Source organism: Vigna unguiculata, chromosome 3 (assembly GCF_004118075.2).
Source record: "Vigna unguiculata cultivar IT97K-499-35 chromosome 3, ASM411807v1, whole genome shotgun sequence".
Classification (NCBI taxonomy): domain Eukaryota; kingdom Viridiplantae; phylum Streptophyta; class Magnoliopsida; order Fabales; family Fabaceae; genus Vigna; species Vigna unguiculata.
The window spans coordinates 32,291,883-32,310,130 of NC_040281.1; the positions used below are offsets into that span (position 1 = coordinate 32,291,883).

At 39.2% G+C, this 18,248-nt stretch overlaps 1 protein-coding gene across 2 annotated transcripts; it reads left to right on the forward strand.

Annotated features, from left to right (window-relative positions):
- Window positions 1-13,391: 13,391 nt before the first annotated feature.
- Window positions 13,392-17,882, forward strand: LOC114178547 (ras GTPase-activating protein-binding protein 2-like). 2 transcript variants are annotated; one of them, XM_028064525.1, is made up of 9 exons: window positions 13,392-13,617; window positions 14,217-14,392; window positions 14,982-15,285; window positions 15,427-15,665; window positions 15,819-15,969; window positions 16,066-16,187; window positions 16,261-16,326; window positions 16,928-16,982; window positions 17,319-17,882. In XM_028064525.1, exons 2-9 carry the CDS (start codon window positions 14,219-14,221, stop codon window positions 17,582-17,584), a joined length of 1,377 nt encoding a protein of 458 aa, XP_027920326.1. In that variant the 5' UTR covers window positions 13,392-13,617; window positions 14,217-14,218; the 3' UTR covers window positions 17,585-17,882. The 2 variants fall into 2 exon arrangements, with proteins under 2 accessions (XP_027920326.1, XP_027920327.1); XM_028064526.1 differs by having other exon boundaries at window positions 16,267-16,326.
- The last annotated feature ends 366 nt before the right edge of the window (window positions 17,883-18,248 follow it).

The window sequence follows — 18,248 nt, forward strand, 5'->3', positions numbered from 1 at the left end:
CTTGGAACCAAGTACATACGGTCTGAATTTGTCCAAGGCAAACACAACAACCAATAATTCCTTCTTAGTCGTGGTGTAGTTAGCCTGCGCTGTGTCCAACGTTCTAGAAGCATAATATATCACATGTGATAGCTTCCCATCTTTTTGTGCAAGCACCGCTCCTACTGCAAAGTTTAATGCATCATACAAAAGCTCAAATGGCAATGTCCAATCAGGTGGCTGGATGATAGGAGTGATGGTAAGCGCCTTTTTCAATGTATCAAACGCATCTTTGCACCTCTCTCCAAAGTCAAATACTACATCCTTTTGCAACAAGTTGGAGAGAGGGTTGGCTATCTTGCTCAAGTCCTTGATAAACCTCCTGTAAAATCCTGCATGTCCAAGAAAAGATCGAACCTCTTTCATAGAAGAGGGGTAAGGCAATTGTGAAATAATATCAATTTTAGTAGGATCTACAGATATACCATTCTTGGAAACAACGTGACCTAAAACTATACCTTGTTCCGCCATAAAATGACATTTTTCAAAATTTAAAACAAGGTTAGTTTCTTCACATCTCTCCAAGACTCTAGCAAGATTAGACAAGCAGTGATCAAAAGATAAACCATATACACTAAAATCATCCATAAAAACCTCAATACAATGCTCCAACAAATCTGTAAAAATACTCATCATACATCGCTGAAATGTTCCAGGAGCATTGCAAAGGCCAAATGGCATTTTCCTATAAGCATATGTACCGAATGGACAAGTAAAGGTAGTCTTATGTTGATCCTCTGGGGCAATACAAATCTGAAAATACCCAGAGAATCCATCAAGAAAACAGTAATGAGACTTACCTTCCAATCGATCTAACATCTGGTCCATGAATGGTAAAGGAAAGTGGTCATTCCTAGTGGCCTGGTTTAGTCTTCTTTAATCAATACAGACCCTCTAGCTATTCTGAATACGAGTAGGAATCAACTCGTTCTCTCATTCTTGACCATAGTGATCCCAGATTTCTTGGGGACCACATGTACAGGACTCACCCAAGTGTTGTCAGAAATAGGATATATAATACCTACTTGTAGCAACTTGGTGACTTCTTTCTTCTCAACCTCCATCAGTTGAGGATTCAGTCTCCTCTGAGGTTGCCTCACTGGCTTAGCATCCTCCTCCAAGAGTATTCTGTGCATGCAGAAAGAAGGACTAATACTAGGAATATCTGCCAAAGTCCAGCCTATTGCTCACTTGTGATCTTTGATAACCTGCAATAGCTTTTGTTTCTGCTCGTCAGTAAGCAAGGCAGATATAATAACAAGGAGTTTCCCATCCCTCTCAAGATAAACATATTTCAAATGAGATGGTAAAGGTCTTAACTCCAAAATGGGTGGTTGTTCTACAGATGGCAACATTTTACTGCCTAAGGTAATTTCAGCCACCTCAGCATCACACTCGAACGCCACAGAGGTATCAAATAGTGACACCGCGTCCTCAATATCACCTGTTTTACAATTTTCTCTTTCGTCTAAATTCGAGCCCGAAATATTTAAAAAAGAAAAATCCAAAGAAGAAGAAAAACCAGATAAAACGTCCAAAAGTCCAAAAGCATAATTGTTCACTACATTACTCAATAAATCAATACAAAACAAAGAATGGTCTTCAATTGGATGCTTCATGGCTTCTAGCACATTGAACTGCACCTTCTTATCTCCTATCTCCATAGTTAAGGATCCTACATGCACGTCTATCTTGGTACGTGTTGTCATCATGAATGCTCTTCCCAAGATAATTGTGGTTGAACTCATTCCTTCATCATCCTTCATGTTCAAGATGTAGAAATCTGCAGGAAAAATTAACTTGTCCACACTGGCAAGCACATCTTCTAGCACACCTGCAGGGTTAACTGTGCTACGGTTGGCCAATTGAATGACCACACCAGTAGACTTAAGAGGTCCAAGATGAAGTGAAGTAAAAACTGATAAAGACATTACATTAATGGAAGCTCCTAAATCTAACATAGCATTGTCAAACTTAGTACTTCCTATAATGCAGGGAACAGAAAACATACCTGGATCCTTACACTTTTGCGACATTCTGACTACAGGCTTCTTAATTAAGCTAGACACGTTTCTTCCCATGTTCACTACCTCTTTATCCATAATACGCCTTTTATGTGTACATAATTCTTTGAGAAACTTGGCGTATTTAGGAATTTGTCTCACAGCATCCAACAAATGGATGTTTATCTCCACTTTCTTGAAAGTATTTAAGATTTCTTTGTCTAACTCCTCCATCTTTTTAGTTTTTGGTTTCAAACGGTTTGGATAGGGAGGAGGAGGAGAATAAGGAGAAGAATTTTCAGAGCAAGTATTAGGGGATACCAACCTGGAGTTATCACTAGGTGCAGGCATTTGTGTTGCTTCATCTGATCTTCCTCTTTCATCATTAGGTACAACTTCATTGTCCTTATCTTCATCTTCTTGGGCATCCCCAAGGCCTTGTATTTGCTTACCCGATCTTAAAGTAATAGCACTTACATTTCACGGGTTGATTACAGTTTGTGCAGGCAAATTGCTTGAGCCTTGTTGAGACTTCATCTGATTTAACTCATTTGCCATTTGTCCAATCTGGTTCTGCAAATTTTGATTGGTTGCTTCCATCGTCTGTTTTAACTCATTGATTTGTCCCTTCATCATGTCAGCCATCATTTTCATCATTGCTTCCATGTTTGAATCACCAGAGGTTGCAGCTGGTTGTGGTTGTTGCCTCTGTTGAGGTGGAACATAGACTTGTTGGTGTGAGGCTGTTGATTTCCCCATTTCTGGCTGGGATATTCTTTCCAATCTGGGTTGTACTTGTTGGAGGACAAATCATGGTTGTATTGCTGTCGAGGTGGTCTATTATTGCCATAGATGTTTGCAGCATATGCCTGAGGTTGTTCATTGTCTAACGTCCCTGTCTCTTTTAACATAGAACAAGCCTCTGTAGGATGATTAGTAGAAGCACAAATTCCACATAAAGTAGAAGGGGTAGGCTTTTTCTGTAAGTCTGTCAAGGTCCTTACCATTGCCGCTAAGTCATCCAACTTCCCTTCTATTTTCTTGTGATCTGCAACATATGAAGCTTCTACTCCATGGGTTCCTTTCAATAGAGTTATAGAATTACTCCTGGTGGAAAATTGTTGATGGTTTGACACCATAATTTCAATCAATTGTCTTGCATTTGTTGGCGTTTTTTCCACCAATGACCCCCCACTTGCAGCATCTATCATTTGTTTGTCCATGATACTCAATCCCTCATAAAAGTATTGAATGAGGAGATGCTCGTTTATTTGGTGATGAGGACAGGAAGCACATAACTTTTTGAATCTTTCCCAATACTCGTGAAGATTTTCTCTTTCTTGTTGCCTTATCCCATAAATATCTTTGTGAATAGTAGCAACTCTAGATGCTAGAAAAAACTTTTTCAGAAATAATATTTTCAGAGTCTCCCAAGTATTGATGGATCCTGGAGGAAGGCAGTATAACCAATTCTTAGCGGCATCTTGCAATGAGAATGAAAAAGCCTTAAGCTTAATATGTTCCTTTGTCATTGTTGTAGGTCTCATAGATGAACGAACAACATGAAATTCCTTCAAATGATGGTACGAGTCTTCTCCTGCTAATCCATGGAATTTGGGTAAAAGATGGATTAACCCAGACTTAAGCTCACATTCTCCATCTGGATATTGGATGCACATGTTTTGTGTAATTGCTGCATCCGGTGAAGCCAACTCTCTTATTGTTCTTTCTTCCATTCTATCTTCTTGAATTTCTGGTTCAGGTGATGGATCAGAAGATATGTTAATCACCGGAGGTGATTCTAGTGGTACACTTTCAGTGGTAGGTTCAGATGATGACGGTGCTCCTTCAGTAGAACACCTGAGTTCAAGTCTCCTACGTGATTTATGCAAGTTCCTTTCAAGTTCTGAATCAAGTTGATAAAATTGACCCGGATTGGCCCGAGTCATGCACTATGCAGTCCACCTGAAAGTGTTTCCCTGTGTGTTTTTTTTCTTCCTATTCTTGTTTTGGAGAAAGATTTCAAGAAAGAAATGAGTTAAGATGTCGTTGGGTCTACTCCCAGGAAAGAGAGGTGCGTTATAGTGGACAACTTAAATACCAAGTCTTTCCTAGACAGAGTTTTCCAAACTAGTCTCAAAAAATTTCTTAAAAGAAATCCTTAATCAAAACAAAAATAGAACTTTCCTTGGAATATATTAAAAGAAAACTAAAGACTACAAAATAACAAACTCTATTAAACGTATATGCGTAAAAAAAAATAATAAAATAAAATAAATAAATAAAAACAGAATCAAAATAGAAGAATGTGTACCTTTAATTACTAGGGTCCACGCATATTTATAGAGTATTAATTACGTTTGATTATTGTGGGCTCATTGGATATCAGGGGGTTTTGATTTCGCTAAGTCTTTTGGAATGGTCCGATCTGGTCACTTCTCTTGTTGGCTTATGTCGTCTTTGTTCGTGCACTGTCCTAGGTTGGCTTATGGCGTCTTTGTTCGTGCACTTTCCTAGGTTGGCTTATGGCGTCTTTGTTCGTGCACTGTCCTAGGTTGGTCGCTCCATTAACAACCTTTGTTATGAGTTTAGGCTGGTTTAGGTTTATGCCGGCCTGAGGTGTGTACTTTAGTGTTTTCCGGCATATATGTGGGGGTTGTTTGTTGTTATTTATATGGTTAAGTGGGCCAGGTACGGTACACCAGTCCCCCAGCCTTTGCCGATATAGTATGTTGGTGAAGGATGATATGTGCTGATGTACTAGTCGTGACCGGCTAGGTGTGATACACCAGTACCCTAGCCTTTAAATGTGATGAACAATGTTAAGGCTAAAAAATATGAAGGAGTTTCGGGTAGGTGAAGGGGTTTGTGGTAGGTGAAAGGGTTTGTGGGAGGTTAAAGGGTGTTAGAAGTCTGATTTAGGGAGGTTTGGTGCCGCCATTTTGATACTTTGTGATGATTGAAATGAGTTGTATTTTTGGCGGGAAAGGGTTATGGCGTTTGAGATTCGTGTGTATAAATGAAGATAATGTTGGCAGTGCATTCACTTTGTCTCATTTGCAAAAAATCTGCTCGCGTGCGTTTTAGAGCTGTTTGATATCTTCCTTTCCTCCTCCGTCATCTTTTCTAAAAGAATCAGGTATGTCTAGTAGTAGCGATAGGGTTTCGTTGTCAGATTCGGGTAGTGAGCCGTCTAGGGATAGTGGAAGTAGTCGAGAAGATACTAGTGATAGGGAAGAGATGGGTAGTATAGGGAGAATTCCAATGGAGAGGGTGGTTGAAGTCAGGGAAGATCCACCCGAGGAGTTGGCGGAGAGCAATTGGCCGGCAAAGACCGAATACGAATGGGTGACGGCAGACGTGCGGACACAGCGATCGTTGTTCTGGAGGTCGCGTTTGTTAAGGTCGTGGTTGAACTGCACGCCTATTTTCGAAAAGGGGGCACAGAGGGACATAGTTGCTCCAGAGCGGGTGACTGTTGTGGAATGTGTGTGCCACGGTCGAGAAGAATCAGCCGAAGAATTCTTTTATATGTATATGTGTCATTTCTCGCAGTTGCACATCCGGCTACCGTTTGACGAATTTACCGTGGGAGTGCTTCGATTATTGTGCATGGCGCTGTACTTGGAACCGTCTCCTCGAGCGTTCCTATACTTTTTTGTTACGAGGCCGAAGAGTCCGATAACATGGTTGTCACTAATCAGCTGGCCTGGTCTCAACAGATTAGACGCTTTCACTCAATCGTTTAAGCATTTTAAAGATGGATTCTTCAAGGTTGTGGTGAAACCGGCTGGTCGGTCACACTTCTACACAGTTGATGGTAACACTAAATTTCCGTTCTTCTGGACTGGTAACCCTTAGAGATATAAGGTGATATCGAGGGAGGACTTGTCGGTGGTGGAGAAGGATGTGGTGGATACTTTGATGCAATTTAGCGATAAGATGCCCACTAAGGGCTTAGTTGGGGTGTATAATTCGGTTCACCCAATTATAGATATTGAAGGTATTTTTTGTAACTTTGAGCATTGTTATACGTTCGAGTATTTTGACGATTTGTGTATTGTGGACTTTAGGGCATATGGCGCAACTGGGCAAGAAAAAATTGACACTTTTTCAAACCTTGCGCAAGGAAAAGGCGGTGAATGCAATCTGCAAGATTCACTAGTAGATGTCCACGTGCATGGTGGTACCAAAAGGAAAGCAGAGTTGCCGACTAGGCCAGGAAAAGGTAAAGACGTGATGACTGAGGGGTGCACCTGTAAGCCCATAGCACTTCTACCAGTTCTTCGGGCCATCGGCCTTTGGCGTTATCTAATCTTTTGCGCAGTTCTACTAGGATAACTTTGTTGGCCACCTCTGCCTGTCTATTTGTTTGTGGGTGCTCTACAGAACTTGTTATGTGTTTAATGCCCAGACCAGTGTAGAACTTGGCTAGCTCCTTATTTATAAATTGTCGGCCATTATCGGTAATGATAGTATGTGGAACACCATATCTATATATAATATCTTTCCAGACAAACTACTGAACTTGCTGGGCCGTGATAGTGGTCAGTGGTTTGACTTCTATCCATTTGGTGAAATAATCAACGGCTATTATCAGAAATTTCACCTGGCCCTTGCTCGGGGGAAAGGGCCGAGGATATCCATTCCCCATTTAGCAAAGGGCCATGGGGATAGTATGGAATGGAGTTGTTCTTGTTTTTGGTGGATGGGGTTGCCATGTTTTTGGCATGGTTTGCATTTTTTGACGTAGTCCTGGCAGTCTACTTCTATAGTCGACCAAAAGTAACCGGCTCGAAGGATTCTGGTGGCCATAGTACGTGCGCCGGAGTGGTAGCCGCAAATGCCTTCATATAACTCTTTAATGATATACTGCGCCTGTTCTGCAGTGACACATTTGAGAAGCGGTTGGCCGTACCCGCATTTGTAGAGGTCATCGCCTATCATGGTATTTCTGGCGGCCTTAGCTAGCCAAGTTTTGTCAGCATCTTGTGGGGGGTTGTCGATTTGGAGATATTGGATATAGGGGGTGGTCCAGTTGTGGGTTTGGGTTGGGGTGTTATTGTCGGCTGGGGCGTGGGTTAGGTTGTGGCAAGTATTTGTGATGGAAGGTGTAGATAAAGTTTGCTGCAATAAAGATCGATGGCGGCTTTTTAGCTTGGATCTGGCTAATTTGGAGAGGATGTCGGCTCTAATGTTGTCGGTCTTGGGGATGTGTTCGATGCGGACTTGTTCAAAGGCGAATTGAATGACTATTCGGACCAGGTGGTAATATTGTAAAAGGACGGGGTCTTTAATCTGGAATTCGTCTTTCAGGTGGCCCACAGTAAGCTTGGAGTCAGTTTTGCACATTAACGTTTTGACGTCAACTTCGCGGGCAAGAGAGAGGCCGGCGAGGATGGCTTCGTACTCGGCTTGATTATTGGATGTTTTGAAGGCAAAATGGAGGGATTTCTCAATGAGAATATCGTTGGGCCCTTCTAACACGATACCAGCACCGGCACCTTTCGGATTTGAAGAACCATCTACATGAAGTGTCCGCTGGTCCTCCATGGGTGTTTGTTGGAGGTCATTGACGAAGTCTAGGAGGCATTGGGCTTTAATGGGGCCGTGAGGTTCATAACGAATGTTAAACTCTGACAATTCAACGGCCCAGGATGACATTCGTCCTGCCAGGTCTGGTTTTTGCAATATCTTCTGGATCGGGTAGTCGGTTTTGATGGTGATGCTATGGTTTTGGAAGTATGGGCGTAGGCGGCGAGCTGCGTGGACCAAGGACAGGGCCAACTTTTCCATCATTTGATATCTGGTTTCAGGATCCTGTAGCATTCTGCTAACGAAGTAGACAGGATGTTGCGTGCTCTCTATGTCTTGGACAAGCGCAGCGCTGATGGTGTGATCGGTGGCTGTGATGTAAACTAGTAAGGGTTAGCGAGTGTCTGGCTTGTGGAGGATAGGTGGTGAGGTGAGGATGGTTTTAAGTTTCTGAAAAATTTGTTCGCAATCATCCGTCCACGTGAACCGGGCGAATTTTTTGAGGAGTTGGACTATGGGTTTGGTTTGTTCAGCTAGTTTGGGCACGAAGCGGGAAATGGTTGTAAGGTGGCCTATGAGGCGTTGGACCTCTTTAATGGTGGTGGGGCTACGCATTTCGATAATTGCCTTGCACTTCTCAGGATTGGCCTCTATGCCGCGTTGGGTTAACATAAATCCAAGGAACTTACCGCAGTCGACACCGAATACACACTTGTCGGGGTTGAGGCGAAGGTTGTATTAGCGTAATGCGGAGAAGACTGCGGAGAGGTCCTGGGCATGTTGGTGATGGCTTGGGGATTTGACAACCATGTCATCGACGTACACTTCGACGCATTGTCTCATCAGATGGCTGAAAACTTTGTCCATTTGCCGTTGGTAGGTTGTTCCAGCGTTTTTAAGACCAAAGGGCATAACTCTGTAAAAGTAATTGGCGTCGTTAGTGATGAAGGCGGTCTTGTTCATGTCAGATGCGGCCATAGGGATTTGGTTGTACCCAAAGTATGCATCCAAGAAGCTAAGTACTTTATTCCCTGTCGTGCCATTGACAAGTCGATCGATATTGGGTAAGGGGTAGGCATCTCGAGGACAGGCTTTGTTTAGATCCGTGTAGTCTACACACATCCGCCATTTGCCATTGGCTTTCTTCACCAAGACTACATTGGAAAGCCAAGTGGTGTATTGAGCTTCTTCAATGAATCCTGCGCTCAGTAACTTATCGGCCTCAACCTTAGCTGCTAGGCGTCGTTCTTCGCCGAGTTTGCATTTTTTTTCTGGGAGATGTAGCGGGCTTCTTTGTAGATGGATAACTTGTGGGATGCTACTAGAGGGTCTACCCTAGGTAAGTCAGCGGCTGACCAAGCAAAAAGGTATGTGTTGCTAACCAGGATAGGTCAAGGGGCCTGCGGGGTTGGGTTGGCGGAGGTGGCTGCATAGTCATTGCATAATTTAGTGTGGAGGGTCTGCATTTCTTCCATGCGAACGTAGTCGGCCGCACGCAACTTGAGCTCGTGCATAGAGGCAAGTGGGTGGAGGTAAACATTGTTGGCGAAGGGGTCGGATTGGAGGGTGAGTGCCATACATTGAAGGATCATTTCCTAGTTGAGGTGTGGGGTACGAAGGGCTGCCTTCCTAAAGTGATCGATGAATGCTCTGAGTGGTTCACCTTGTTCTTGTCTAATGCCTAGGAGGGAGATTGTAGTGGTTTGGTGTGGGCGGATACCAGCGAAATGAGTTGAGAACATATGGGAGAGAGCATCGAAGTTGTCGATAGAGTAGGGTGGAATGGTAGTGAACCATTCTAGAGCAAGGCCTTTGAGGGTGGTGGCGAAGGCTTTGCAAAAGACCACGTCTTGATACGTGTACAAGGCGACATGGGTGATGTAGACTTTAAGATGTTCATCATGGTCGGTTTCACCGGTGTAACGGTCCAGTGTGAAGGGTTTCCACTAGACGGGAATGGGGGTGTTGGCGATGAAGTCGGTGAAGGGGTGGCGACGCCTGGGTTGGTGGGGTGGGAGCAGATGTGGGGGAATGGGATGATGGACAAGAGTGGGAAAGGTGGAGGTGAAGTTGTGAGGAGGGATGTGGGTTGCCGGAAGGTAATGTGGGTTGTAAGGTGGGACATGGGTAGTGTGTAGGGTGGTGGGTATGTTGTAGGGGACCTGGGTGGTAGGGAGGGTAGCAGCAGGGGTGGGGGCTGCGGTGTGACCCGGTTGGGTAGAGGGGAAGTGAGTGGGATGGGTGGAGGGAATGGGTGTTTGTTGGGTGGTGGTGAAGGTGTGAGGGGTGGGGTTGTATTCGCTTTCTTCTTCCGTGGGCTGGAAGGCTGGGGACCTTGCAGCCTCAGACGCCTCCTTGGCTTTTCCTTTCTGGGTGGGATCGACTTCGATCTTTCGCCTGAGGCGAGAATTCTCTTATCGTAGCGCCTCCATAGCGTTGCGTTTCTTCAGATTTGCCAGCTCCTGTTGCATTTTGGCTTGGCCGTCTAGGATGGCGGCCAGGTCAAGGGTGATGTTAGCAGGTCTTGAGGGACTAGCATCTGTCTGCTTGTTAACTCCAGCTCTACTGCGGGTTGAAACCATCTTCGGAGAAAAACGGGTGCTAAGGTGTTGTCTCGTGCCCCACGGTGGGCACCAATTGTTCCTGCACAGAACAAATAAGATAAGTTAGGCACAAGTGTCACCTTACCCATGCAGTCTGCTATCTCCTCAGTTGGCCTCTTCCCGGTTTGTGCATGTCTGTTTGGACCCAGGAGGGGTTACCTGCACAAGGGACTCTGAAGCTCAAGTCAGCCAAAGCTCTCTAAAAGTCAAATCAGGTGATTAATGGAGTAATGAATGCGTACCTTTAATTACTGAGGTCCACGCGTATTTATAGAGTATTAATTATGTTTGGTCACGTTATGGGTTGGGCCCTAGTTTGGGCTGTAGGTGGGCCTGGACCCTGGCCCAGGCCCTTAGTTCAATTATTGTGGGCTCATTGGATATTAGGGGGTTTTGATTTCGCTAAGTCTGTTGGAATGGTCCGATCTGGTTACTTCTCTAGTTGGCTTATGTCGTCTTTGTCCGTGCATTGTCCTAGGTTGGCTTATAGCGTCTTTGTCCGTGCACTGTCCTAGGTTGACCGCTCCATTAGCAACCTTTGTTATGAGTTTAGGCTGGTTTAGGTCTATGCCGGCCCGAGGCGTGTACTTTTAGTTGTTTCCGGCATATATGTGGGGGTTGTTTGTTGTTATTTATATAGTTAAGTTGGCCAGGTACGGTACACCAGTCCCCCTTCCTTTGCCGATATAGTATGTTGGTGAAGGATGATATGTGCTGATGTATTAGTCGTGACCGGCTAGGTGTGATACAAGAACCAATGCATATAGGACACTATTAAAACGTTAAACTACACTAGTGACTTATTCTAACCTTTAAATCCTTTTAAAAAAACACATAAATTCATGCACTTATATTCATCCAAATCTATCTTCTCACCCTTTCTCAAATCCAACTCTACAAAGGAATACACCTTAAATCATTACAATTCTTTATCATTCAACCATTTCAATTTTCATTTAATCAGATTTCACAACCTACCTTTATGAATGCTAAATCATCTTAAACTATTGTAAATCTTCATTTATAGTAAAAACATTAAATGATACTTAGACCTATGTATAGTTTTTTTTTTATAATAAATAAATAATATGATGCATAAGAGGAAAAGATTTTGAACACCATTAAACATCAACAATAACATTATCACAAGTATTGTCAACGAAAATTCATTTTGAAGCATGTTCAGATATATTTATGTACAAATTGTAAAGGATTGAACAAACCAAAAATCTTGATAAATATGAAATTTCGAAAATACAAATGGAAAAAGAAAACAAAAAATGAGTTTGATGTGATACAAACAGAAAAAAAAAGAAGAAGAACAAACTGTGCATTGCATTTTAGTTCATCAAAGAAGAAGGAAATATGAAACCGAATATTGAGTGTTTTTATTGGTTTTAAAGATAAGAAGGAATTGAATCGTCTCAAAGAAAGATACGAGGTGTTTTGGTTGGTTTGAAAGAGACTAGATGTTTTCGTGAGGTTTTTGTGCCGCGTGTTTTGTTTTTAGGCTTCTACAAATGTTTCATTTCCTTTAGTAGAATAATAAAATTATTAAATCATATTTTAAATTATTTTGTACATTTTTTTATGTGTGTGACATGTGACTAGGGTTTTTATTTGTTAGCCTTTTATTTGTATATAATAATAATAATAATATAATTTGTATATAATAATATAATATTGATATTGATGTATGGTGTCTAATCATCTTTTTCACTTTACATCGACTGATTTTAGAATGGCTATCGCAGGCAGTGCCTTCCAATGTTTGTAATCTCCCTGTCAAGCAAGAAATAAATTTAGAATTATGAAATAACTTATTTTCATAATAAAAGATACTTTATAAAAATAATACTTTTATATTTTATACAAGCAGAAAACATTAAAGACTACAAATATTTCAATAAAGTCATTAGTCATCTATATACAAATATTCTAATATTTACATTTTAGCGTCTTCAAGATGTTATTATTAACCTATATTCTCTATTTAGTTTTATTTTAATAAATTTCAATGCGTTCATAAAACTTTGCTGTAATAATTATATTAAAATTAATTGTTAGATAAATAATTAAATAGAAACTCTTTGTGCACTACTTCCAACTAGTTATTCATTCATCTTCAGTATGGATTTTGTCGACATCATCTTAAATGTTTATTTAGTTACATGTTCAAACATTTCAACATCACACAGGAGTTGATATATATATATATATATATATATATATATATATATATATATATATATATATATATATATATATAAATAATGTATATATATATCTATATTAAAATAATTATTTTTCTTTTTTTATCTTTTAAATAACCTTTAATGTAAATTGAATTATTTTATAAATTAACATAATTATTTTATATTTTTAATAACTATTTCTTAAATTAAATAATTATTTATAAATAAAAGCCTATTTAATAATTATTGTTTTATTTAATAAAAGCCATTTTATAAATAATTTATTTTATATTATTTTTAATAAAACATATTTTATAGTATTAGTTCTTATTTGTGCATTTTATTTATTAAAAGTATTAATTAATCTATTTATGCAAACGGCCGATAAATTCGCCCAAAGAAATAAGGGTCGGATTTCACAAAATAAGAATAGAAGGAAAGATAAATCTAATAAAATAGTTAATTCATTACAACTATGTTTTCAATAAAATCTCTTTAATTGTTAAATTTTATACACTTATTATTTGAATTTTCTTTATATGTTATTTATTTTCTTTATATATTTATTTTCATTAATTTAATTACTGATTGTCCTTCACTTAGCCGTAGTTATTATGCCATATCTATACTGTGCTCATCAATCTATTTCATAAAGTCACATTTATACATTTTCACATATTTTTACATAGTTGATTTAATAATTATAAATATGGCGAATTCTAGATCAAAATAGAATTTTGTTTAAATCCGACCAGCTCTTAAACAACAATTAGTGAACAATGAAAAATTTAATCTAATAAAGTTAATAATAATTAAAGTAGCATTTAAAATTTAAATTGATGAATTCAAAATTTAAAATGAAATATATCCGTGAACAATAGTAATGGTGTAATTTCTTGAAAGGTCCCATGTTGAATTGAAACAGGACAGTTTAACACGCTAACATGGAAGAAGGGACAGGAGAATAAGAAAAGAAGTTTGAAACCAAAAACGTTGGGCTTGGTCCGATAAAAGCACATGTGTGAATAAATAAACCGGGTTTTTGGTTCATCTAAAGAACCCGAGCCAGAACAAAGGGAACAAAGCTTTATTCCCATGAACAAGAAACAACATAGAAAAGTTCGCCTATATATATATATATTCAATATTTTCACATTCGCCTTCGACAGAGATCTCACTCAACTCAACCGCCTCCACTCTAACCAAACCATCTTCTCTGAGCCATTCATCGCTCCCTCGGAGGTACCTCTTACTTTCTTTCTTTCCATGTCCCTTTTAAATTTTTTTATAGGCTTCTTCTAAGATAGTTTCACTATCGATTTTCGTATTCTTCTCTGATCCATTTTTACCTTCTCTCAGTGATTAATCTCTCAGTTCCTTTTCTTTCTTTCTATCTCTGCTGTTAGGTCTTAGTTTTATACGTTATTAGTGTATCCTGATGGTTGATTAGGGTTTGGTTGTTAGCCTGGTCTGTTTGTGATTTAGGGTTTGTAAATGGAAAATGTTTAAATAAAAATCGTGGCTCTTAGTATCTTTTATATGCTATTAATATTATTTTAGTTGTTTTTTTTTTGTTTATTTAAAAATACATGATTGAATGTTTGGAATGGTCATTGTCTGTGGCTCGTGTGTTTTGTACATATGTTACTTGTTAGGATTGTAGGATTGAAGGTGTTGTGTTAGCGTTGATTTTATTAATGAGGGTTGTGGTTGATTGAGTTTTGGTGTTGTGCATTTATTCTTTTGAATGATTATTTGTTGTTTTTTCTTTACTGTGGTTTTCCAGAATAGTCATGTATTTGCCATCAAGACTAATCTGTGTTGTCATTGTCATGTTGTAGAGATGGCAGTGTCGGATGGATCACCAACCCCTCAGATGGTTGGGAATGCTTTTGTTGAGCAGTATTATTCTATACTGCATCAGGAACCGGACCAAGTTCACAGATTTTATCATGAGTCTAGTGTCCTGAGTCGTCCTGAAGAAGATGGTTCCATGACAATGGTGACTACTACCGTGGTAAGTACAAGTGATGGAGTGTTAGTTATTGCAAGGGCATGTGGAGTTATGTAATTTAGCACGGGCTTAATGTGGTTTGTTTTAAATCACTCCTTTAATTTATTGTGTACCAAACTGTTATTGGTGAACTAGCTATTTGCTTTTTCTTTTCTAAGTGTGGTTACTTGTATAACCACAAATCAATGCAAAATATATGGAAACCACTCTGGGTTATGTGATATCATGAGAATTGTTGTGCCATTTTTTAAAATTGTGTGGTATATTATTAATACCATGCATAGTCAGCAGGAAAATTTCTTTGGGGAGTTTACCCTAGTGCCACCAGTTGCCTGAGCTTTAATTTTACAGCTTTTCCTGTCAAAGACCAAAAGAGTATGTTACATTCTTTGAAGTATTTGAAATCACGTGTCCAGTGTTGGTTGATAGCCATACTGACAATTCCTGTTTTAGTGGCAATTTTCATTTTTGTCTGAGTTTATTGGGAACACATGCTCAAATGTTGTGTTATTTTATTTCCTTGACTAATATGTATTGTAACAAATGATTTTAAATCCACTGATTCAAATGATCTTACTCTGCTATGGTACAGGAAATCAATAAAAAGATACTCTCTCAGGATTACACAAGCTTTAGGGTAGAAATTCTGAGTGCTGATGCCCAACCTTCACACAAGGATGGTGTAATAGTTGTAGTGACTGGCTGCTTAACTGGAAGTGACAATCTGAAAAGGAAGTTTACTCAGTCCTTTTTCCTAGCTCCACAGGACAAAGGCTACTTTGTTTTGAATGATATTTTCAGATATATTGACGAGTATAAGTCAGTTGATATTGAGTCTGTGCCTGTGAATGAAGCTGATGAAAGTGCTCCAACAGATTCTTTTACCGCTGAGCCTGGTAGATCTTCTGTTTACAACTTCTGGTTATTAATATGCCTTCTAGTCCTGTTGTTTTCATTTCCTTCTAACATTTTACGTTTTGCTTGTTACAATATTCGATATATATATATATATATATTTAAATTTTGATTATGAATAGAGGTCATTCAAGCTGCTGAAGATGTTCCAGATAGCCAAACTACTGTTGTTGATGATGACATTAGTGTCAGCAAAGATGTCAGCCAGCCACTGGAGAATGGAAAATTATCAGTTGCTGAAAAGATGGTTCCTGTTAATCATGTTAAAGAATCCAGTCACCTGGAACATCATTCACATGCTGAGAAAGCTGCTTCTAGTAACTCACAGGAGGATACTCCAAAGAAGTCTTTTGCATCAATAGTAAGTTTTAATCATTTGTTTTTATGCATCAGTGTACTTTTCATGGTGTCTGACCGCATTTCCTTTATGCCAACAATAGTAAATTTTAATTATTTTTGTGCACTCATCATACTTTTTGTGGTGTCTGACCATATTTGCATTTATTAATCTCAGGTGAATGCACTGAAAGAAAATGCTGCTCCCTTCCATATGAGGGCTTCCCCTGTGAAAGCTGTAGAACAGCCACATGTTCTCAGCGTGCCTGCATCAGAAGCACCAACTCCTAGTGTTGAGAGTCCAACAGAAAAGAACAATGAGAATGGAGGTGGTTCCTATTCTGTGACTAGATTGGTTAATGAATTGAGTTTGTGATTATAGTTGATCCAGATGCAATATAACTTTCGAAATCTATGTTCCACAGGCAAGGCTTATGCAATATTTGTTGCAAATTTGCCCATGAATGCCACAGTAGAACAGCTGGAACGTGTTTTCAAGAAATTTGGGCCCATTAAAAGGGATGGAATTCAAGTTAGAAGTAGTAAGGTTAGTCTGTTACAAGCATTGTACTTTCAGTTACTTCCCAAGCGATGATACAATGCTTTGCCCTTCTTTCCAGCAACAGGGATCTTGTTTTGGGTTTGTGGAGTTTGAATCTGCTACTTCAATGCAAAGTGCACTTGAGGTACGGACACATACTTGAAATCTCCCTCTTTTTGATTGCTAGGATTTATATTTAGATTTGTATTTCATGAAAATTAGTTTCTTGATGATAATGTTGCCTTTTGCAATTATATGCTTAGCCTTTGCCCATATGGAGGTGTTGTCTTTGAGGTGTTGTAACATGGTTCCAAGTTCATTTTTCCTTTTGAAAGTCCCTTGACATTCTGCAATTGTGTTTGTTCTTTGGAAAAAGCACTATTTATTGTAAGTGTATTTCAGTTGATTTCATTAGCTTTTTTCATTTAACTATAGTGAAGTAGAGAATATATCTATGGAGAACATCTGGCAATTGATGGGTTATCTATCGGGGTTTAACATGCTAGGAGGAAAATTGAGTGTTTCAAGTTGTAGTTTTTCTTCCTGTATTGTGTGTTGGATCCTATTAACGCTATTGCTATAAGAATTTGATATTAGTTCTTTGTTACTAATCATTGGGTTGCTGTGGGTGCTTTTTCTATAAAAGTGTTAGCTGATTTTGCTTTTTGGCCTAATTTTTCTTGTTTGTGGTTATCCTGTTTTATTTGTCCTACATTTGTCAGCTATATTTCTGTGTATTGTTTCAGGCTTCACCTCCTGTCACCTTGGACAACCGAAGGCTTTCAATTGAAGAACGAAGAGGCAAGCCAGCCTAATATTTCATATCAAAATTCAAACATTTTTAAATAGTTTATCGATTTTGCATATTGTTTGCCACGACTGCAACATCTAATTGATTTATGCTCTTAAGTATGCCGTGCCAGTTACTGGCTTTCCACCTTTAGATTCCATAAAATAAATGAAAGTGTTCGTAAAATTGCTCGGGATATAGATTCTTGCAAAAAGTTCTTAGGTGATGGTGCAGACATGTCACAGGCTCACGGTGCTCAGGACCTTTTTTCTGTGAAACGTATTTTTGTTTGTTGCAGCTAACAGTGATGGTTATTATGTGATAATGTGTATTGTTGTTTGTTGCAGCTAACAGTGATAGGGGGAGATATTCATCAGGAAGGGGTGGATACCGGAATGACAGAAATGATAACTTCAGGGGGCGTGGCAACTTCGGTGGTGGTGGTGGCCGCGGTGGCTATGGAAATAGGAATGACAATTTTGAGAAGCGCGGTGAGTTCACTGGTAGGCCTAGAGGAGGCAACAATGGTGGTGGGCGTAGCAATGGAGAAGTTGTGGCAAGGAGTTATCAGAATGGTGGAAAAGTCACTCGTCAACCAGTGAAAGTTCAGTGAAGTACTTTATTTTGTTGGGAATTGAGTGACAACGGCATTTACTTATAGATAGCGGCATCTAAGGATTTTGGTTTGCAACTGCATCATTTAGAGTCTTTTTCTTTAATAGCTGCCATGATCCCTTCGTACAAGAGTTTTTCGGTTAATTCACAGAATTCCCCATACCCTTCCCTTCACTTTCATTTTTTCCAATTTTGTTACATTTTGTATCTATTATTCCGGAATAATTGTTTGGATTCGGCTACAATTATATGCCATTTTTTTTATAATTCCTGTATGCTTTGTTTGTCTCTTTCAACTCGGTTCTGTTTGTTATATCTGCCATTTAGATAATGTTGGGTATTCAGAATTTTTCATCGTCAATTGGATTACTTTGTTGGCTGTTACTTCTAGATATAATATTTTCGAAAATGTAAAATGTGTGTTTGTATAACTTTCTTGAAAATGTTTACGGGAAAAGTTTGATGATCTTAGAAATTTCTGTTAGTATTTTAATTGTTTGATGGAACCATTTATCACGTAACATTGAAATGCTTCTGTTAATGTGATCTTCGTTACTTTGTGCGAATTGACATTTTTTTTATGTTTCTCTCTCCTAGAGAAAATTTCCGTATTGGGAAATATACATATTCTGCAACTGTAAAGGTTACCTTGGCATTTTAAT

Excerpts from the sequence above, each read along its gene's own strand:
- LOC114178547 (XM_028064525.1), top strand. The coding sequence starts at position 14,219 with ATGGCAGTGTCGGATGGATCACCAACCCCTCAGATGGTTGGGAATGCT. Across the intron at positions 15,666-15,818 it reads AGAAGTCTTTTGCATCAATA|GTGAATGCACTGAAAGAAAA; the intron begins GTAAGTTTTAAT and ends TATTAATCTCAG. Across the intron at positions 16,188-16,260 it reads TTCAAGTTAGAAGTAGTAAG|CAACAGGGATCTTGTTTTGG; the intron begins GTTAGTCTGTTA and ends CCTTCTTTCCAG.